Source organism: Cottoperca gobio, chromosome 21 (assembly GCF_900634415.1).
Source record: "Cottoperca gobio chromosome 21, fCotGob3.1, whole genome shotgun sequence".
NCBI lineage: Eukaryota > Metazoa > Chordata > Actinopteri > Perciformes > Bovichtidae > Cottoperca > Cottoperca gobio.
This window is the reverse complement of record NC_041375.1, coordinates 7,709,836-7,716,752: the sequence shown is the minus strand read 5'-3', so window position 1 is coordinate 7,716,752 and position 6,917 is coordinate 7,709,836. Positions and strand designations below refer to the sequence as shown.

General features: G+C 39.2%; 1 protein-coding gene across 1 annotated transcript in view; it reads right to left on the bottom strand.

The window, feature by feature from the left end:
• ube2f (ubiquitin-conjugating enzyme E2F (putative)) overlaps positions 1-6,917 on the bottom strand; it is a 47,476-nt gene that overhangs the window by 34,784 nt on the left and 5,775 nt on the right. The window contains exons 3-4 of the mRNA XM_029459473.1: positions 6,609-6,638; positions 2,598-2,663 (exon numbers count right to left, since the gene is read on the bottom strand). Coding sequence (XP_029315333.1) covers positions 2,598-2,663; positions 6,609-6,638 — 96 coding nt within the window. The remainder of the gene's footprint in view (positions 1-2,597; positions 2,664-6,608; positions 6,639-6,917) is intronic.

Here is a 6,917-nt window from a genome sequence, read left to right as displayed (position 1 = left end):
GTCCCCCACTCCATCATACATATTCCCCCATAATATGCACACACAAACCCTGAATATTGTCTAGAAATATAAAATGTGAAAGCAGTGAATATGGCTGCATGCTTTACCTGGAGGCTATGGCTAACAAAAATATTTTTGCTGAGCACTCCGTATTCAGGGAACTGTGTCACATTAAGATGGCAATCTCTATTCCAATTTTTGTTAGGGCTGTTCCCGAATGTGTCATGTGATTGTGGTTAATTGGTTTATGCTTCCTAATATCGATAAATATATTTTGTTTTATAAACACTTAACATTATTACTGATGTCTTTTCTTCAGTGCACCTTACACAGCTGCCATCCCACACTAAACTCCTATATCTGCCCACATTAGTCTCATGTTTTACCTGCAAGGCCCACGCTTTAATGCCTTTGTTCATCATCTGTGATGTGCAAATATCAGAGAAAATAAAAGTGTCATAGTGGTCATAGTTGAGTTATAACTCTGACAGTGCTGTCAGCTGAACAGTCAATCCCACTGGACAGAAGTGGAGGAGGTTATACAAGCGTCTGGTTCAAAAGTAGTTTAGTCCATACATTTGTTACTTCAAGGCTGGATTACTGCAACTCATTGTTATCAGGTTGTCCCAAAAAGTTGCTTAAGACTCTTCAGTTGATCCAAAATGCAGCGGCACGTGTATTGACAAGAACAAGGAAACGGGATCATATTACTCCTGTATTAGCTGCTCTGCACTGGCTCCCGGTAAAATACAGAATAGAATTCAAAATTCTTCTCCTGACTTACAAAGCAATTAATGGTCAGGCTCCAGCATATCTTAAAGATCTCATAGTACCTTATAAACCAACTTGCATTGCGCTCCCAGACTGCAGGGTTACTTGTAGTTCCTAGAGTCTCTAAGAGTATAGTGGGAGCCAGAGCCTTCAGCTATCAAGCTCCTCTCAAGTGGAACCAGCTTCCAGTTTGTGTTCGGGAGGCAGACACACTCTCCACATTTAAGAGCAGGCTAAAGACTTTCCTTTTTGATAAAGCTTATAGTTAGGGCTGGCTCAGGTAAGCCCCTAGTTATGCTGCTATAGGCTTAGACTGCCGGGGGACACCTCCCTGCTCTCTTCCTTCTCTTCCTCTCTCCTCCCCTCCCTCTCTTATTCTCCCTCTCTATCTGTATACATTTATGTAAATGTATGTTACTAACTCATCACCCAGGGCATCATCCCGGAGTTTCTGTGTCTCATGTGGCAGGTTGTCACTGATAAAGTTTACGTCAGGATCATGAATCGTGGCTGCGCCTGCTGACCTGGTCCTGCTGGACACCGGGAAGCCTTTTTGACATTTTCCTGGATTCATCCAAACTTTCTCTTTTTCAACACAACATCATTTCTGTCAAATGCTGTATTTGTACTATGTTGTTTATCCTGTACACACGACATCTATTGCACGTCTGTCAGTCCTTGGAGAGGGATCCCCCCTCAGTTGCTCTCCCTGAGGTTTCTTCCATTTTTCCCCCTTTAATTATGGGGTTTCTTTTAGGAAGTTTTTCCTTGTGCGATGCGAGGGTCTAAGGACAGAGGGTGTCGTAACATGTAGAGTCTGTAAAGCACACTGAGACAAATATATAATTTGTGATATTGGGCTATACAAATACATTTGATTTGATTTGATATCAGGAGTCACTTAAAACTACTTAAAAATGGGTTTATCGTGACAGGTGATTCTCATGCGCCAAGCCTGATCTGCGACAGGCTCGCAAATAAGGCAACAAAGCATTCAAAACTGCTTCGGCACATAAAGACTAAGCACCCGGCATTAAAAGATAAGCCTTTGGAGTTTTTTGAAAGAAAAAAACATGAACAAGTAGGACAGAAGCAATTACTGATGGCCACCACATCAACAAATGCGAGTGCACTGAGCATCGTACTTAGTCGCTAACTGTATTGCTAAGGCGAAGAAACCTTTTACTATTGGTGCAGATTTGATCTTGAACTTCTATGAGAGGTGGCAATTAAAAAGATAGCACAGGTTCCTCTTTCGGCCAGCACCGTCACTAGGCAAATTGAGAAAATAGCAGAGGACATTGAGACACAAGTGTTGGAGAGAATTAATAAGTCACCAGTGGTACGCAATCCTATCTTTGTGAAGCGGGGTTTTCTGCAGTGACAGCGACCAAAACAAAATGACGAAGTAGACTGGCCATAAGGAACACACTTCAGGTGTCATTGTCATTACCCCTAGATTGGACCGGCTCGTTGCAGAGACACAAACTCAGGGCTCAGCGTAATGGTGAGTTTTTTTATGCATCTGTATATTTGTCAAATTAATCCGCCCACACTTTGAAGGCCGGTCCGTGAAAATATTGTTTTACATGAGACCGGTCCATGGCGCAAACACAACAACAGCAAATATCATCTTTGAATACCTATTATTTATTTTAAATGTGTTTAAAACCACTAAAAATAATAAGCAGCCACAAACACTGCTGCAATAAGTGTACACAATACTGGTAGCCAAAATGACATTAGCTGTCACTATTTTTTCCATTGACAAAGCTGTTATATGTGCAAGAACAGAAAAGGGGACAGAGAAATGATTTTTCTCTTACCAGGAGACACTGCCAGCTGAAAATGATGCAGCTTGTCCTCATCTGGGAAACTTGCTTTGCATGTACCTGAACAAGAACAAATGGAGGGGAAAGTTATTAGTTATTAGATGCAATGGTTAAAGCCAGAAGCAGCTGTATGAAGGTCTACCATTACTTTTCATTACTTGCCTTTGTGCCAAATAATGGCATTAACATCAATAACATATTGTATTTTTATTAAATCCTTCCTAAGCCACAATATGTTCATTCTGTCCACACAGACTGCAGGAGTTATGTCTCGGGACTCCCTGTGGCACCATTCCCCCCTGGTGTACAAGAACATGTACTGCGCTCAAGATAGATGACATCACGAAAGAGAGCATGTTTTAACAATGTTCATGTGTTAGAGTTTTTATTAAACTTAACATCACATCCGCTCTTTTAACTGAATAACCCATCCTTTTTTGTTCTGTGGAAAATCAGACTAGATACATAGGGCTCTTGATGCCACATAGTGTTAGAACACTAGCATGTGTTTGTGGTAATAAATGTAAAGGATACAGAGTAATATGCCACAGTTGTAGGGATGCACCGATTGTGAAATGCTGGGCCAGTACCAATGTTATTTTGATTTTGTTGTTGAAAACAAAGATATCTTCATTATAAAACAAATACCTGAACTGTTTTAAAGTCATCCAGCACTTCATTACACTATCTTTGAATCAGCACACATTAAATTATACAAATGTATAACCTTCTTTCAAATGAAAGATAACTGCTTAAAAGGCCTTCTTAACCTGCCATACAACTACCTATTCAATGAGAAGAATGTTCAACTACATACAGAGCCCAACAAAAGCATTTGTTTGTGAAACATAAATTGAATGTAAATGTAAAAGTGATTAGAAACATAAATAGGGCAATCTTTCACCTCTTGTGTTTTTCATACAGAATAGAACCTCGCTGATCTTTCAACGAGACGGTGTGATACACAAGGCCGACTTTTTCTTTCATTTTCATTTGTAAACACACCACACGTGCGCGTGACACAAGTTGCCCTCCTAAGTCATGCCAGTGTCGTGTCCAGCCAGTGGCTCCTTCTCTGCATCAGCAGCTACAGTAGCGGCAGCTAGATACTGTTAGCTGAGCTGAACCGCAAATCGGCAAAACAACATTTAGTGGGCACGTAAGTGATGTGACGCAACAGATAGACATCGGCCACTGTCCTCTTATTTGCAGATAGGCTGATGTCAGTGAACAAGGCTGATAAATAAATGCATCCTGAAACAGTTCATATACTGTGTGCTGCATGTAAAATATAGCACTTTACAATCAACAGATAATCAATTTGTCACATCTTAAATACATTTTAAAAATTCTAACTTTCACCACCAAGTTCATAGATCATTGGCCAACTTGCCTGAAATTTGTAGAGCATCACATGCCACATCAATCGTCGTACATATTATAAATAATAAATATTTTAAAAATGACAAACAACAGCACATCAAAGTGTAAATTGACAATCTAGGTAAGGCTGTACCGAATAGTTTGAAGCTTCATTCATAATGTTGACATTCAAATTCTAAAGTTTATTTTAGTTATGTATTGATTTTTTATTTCTGTAACATTGGCTTAACACGCCTAAACTCTAAATCCTATTCACATTAAAAAACAATTGTCATTATGTACGTTTTGTCTGCAGTGGAAAAAGACTGGCTCTCAGTACATGAGCCGTATGACAGATCTGTACTGTTTGTAAAATGTGTTCACGCCTAAGACAAAAGGTTAGCTGAGTAGCTGTCTGCCTATAACGGTGAAAGTAAGCAAGTCTCGATCCACAGCCAGGTTTCCATAAAGCATAGTGTAGAAGTCTCATGAAAATCAATACTTTCCCCAGGACCATATTTCATCACTGTTGTTGGTGATGAAGCACGGATTGTATGAGCATAATAGTCATGAGAGCTGAATGGTTTCTTTAACGGTGCAGACCTTCACCCCTCAATGTTCAAATCAGTCCCCTAAGTGTGCAGGCCGACAACTCCAGAACTATTATTTGCCTGAAATGTATTTTCTGAGAAATCGGAGGTGTGTGTTGTACACAGACAAGTGCACATCATCTTCCAGTGAGCATACATACGGGGTAATGTACAGCGAGCGGGGTCATCATTGCTAAATGAACCAAGGCTACTTACTAAAGAAACCTAAATATTTTATTGATTTAAAAATGATTTTATAACCTCCTCTAAAGTCTTTGATCAGAACTGCATCCTTAGCAATGGTCTGTTATTGATAGCAGCGCTCTGCTATACAGAAATAACAGACCATAGAAGGCCGTAATTGACCATTTTGAATTAGGTATTCCTGCATGGTCCATCCCCCTAGTTTATGTTTATTAAAAAGGGACACTGCACATTAATTAGGGTTAATTAGGGCTAATGTTCACGTGCAGTCCCTGACAGGTTGATGGCATTAAAGAAAACATGCACAAGCACAATTTAAATAACTTTAGTAATTAAATACCGACATCATCCATGGGCTTGCAATCTTTTTTCACAGCTGAATTATCATGCGTCTTATGTACAAGATTATGACACAACATATTTCCTAGCAAGCCTGACTGGCTTTCTTACTTTCTCATCAACACTGTGTGCTACATGAACGGTTTACTTCTCTGGCTTTCATGGTCCTCAGCTGCGAGGGCGAACTCAGTTCAGCCAAAGCAATCATAATTATTTGCACTCATAATAATAACGAGACAACTGAGTTATGAAGATCAGATATACTGTAATGTAAATTGTCATTAAAAGCTAGAACTAAATAGTTAGTCTGTCTAAATAGTCTGTTTGAACAAGTAAGTAGAACAAGCATGAAGCCCGTCCAAGGTTTAAAGTGCATGTGTTGTTTACATTTTAATGCAGAAAACATTTATGTGGAAGATCTGGGCGATCTGGCAAACAAATGAAATTATAAGTGCTTATGTGTTGATAAAATGCTTTGCAGGCAGATATTGCTATTAAAAATCAATCAGTCAATAATTTAGAATGACTAACCTTTCACTAATACTTATGATGTGCAAAGCCAATACAAAACAATATGTGAAATGTGCGACCTTTTCTGTAGATGTCCAATCCATGTTGATGGTAAATGTAGTCAATTAAAGCATAAACTCTTCAGTGCGTGCAATATTGACAGAGAAAGTTGAGTTCTCCTGCATCCTGCAGCATCATTTGACGTGACAGTGATGCAGTTGGAGGCAAGGAAGAACTACAGGCTCCAAAACCGAACTTCCTTGTTCTCGTCACTTGTATTGCAAACTAGTTAGGTGGCGATCGAAGCAGCAATAAGTTCCCATCTCTTGTTTCCCGGCTGCTGAGTAGAGTGACAGGGGGCGAATAGAGGCGACATCGCAGGAGAACTCAGCTTTACCGATCAACAATAGCACGCACTGAGGAATTTATTGCTTCAATTAACATTTACCATCAACACTGATTAGACATCCTAATAAAAAGGTACCAAATCATGCCTTTAGAATTTACTGTAAATCAGACACATTTACCAAAAATAACGTGAAAACATAATCAGATTCTTGCTGAACAGCTTCATGGCTGTTCTTTGTGGCTGTTCTTCCTTTCTCCTCTCACACATTTGTTGAATTATTCTAATATCCCCAAACACATATAATAATAATAATAATAATAATATATTGACAAATATTTGGCAGGTCTGAAACAATACATCTAGGTCCCATTTCCTCGTTAAGGAACATTCCACCATCGTGTAGCAAAAAGAAATCTTAGTTATTTTCCCTATTTGAGGACATTTAAGAACCAGGAAGACACTATAAGAACTGATGGTATATTAAGTCAATTCCTCTGCTGTCACACTTTCAGATGCATTAACTAGAGGAAGATGTGGGACTGAACAAACACTTATAATGGGGAGAAATGTAAGTGCAAAGATCTCAGAGAGAATGAGTCTGACTAACTGAAGGTGTGAATCAGTGTGTTTGGAGGTGTAACGTTTACTTACTAGGGAGATGGGCTTCAAGTTCTGCAACTTCTGTTGGGAGAAAAAAGAATCATGAATAAAGGAGCAGAGAAAATAGTAGACAGACACACAGACACACACACACACAGACAACACAGACAACACACACACACACACACACACACACACACACACACACACACACACACACACACACACTAAACAACAGTCATTTCAAGACCATTTGATGCCATTGATATGTTGATAATATAATAGCATAATAATGCAAATACACCTTTCAAAGTGAAATACACTTTTGATTCCGAAGTCTGTTCAGAAATACAAATATCC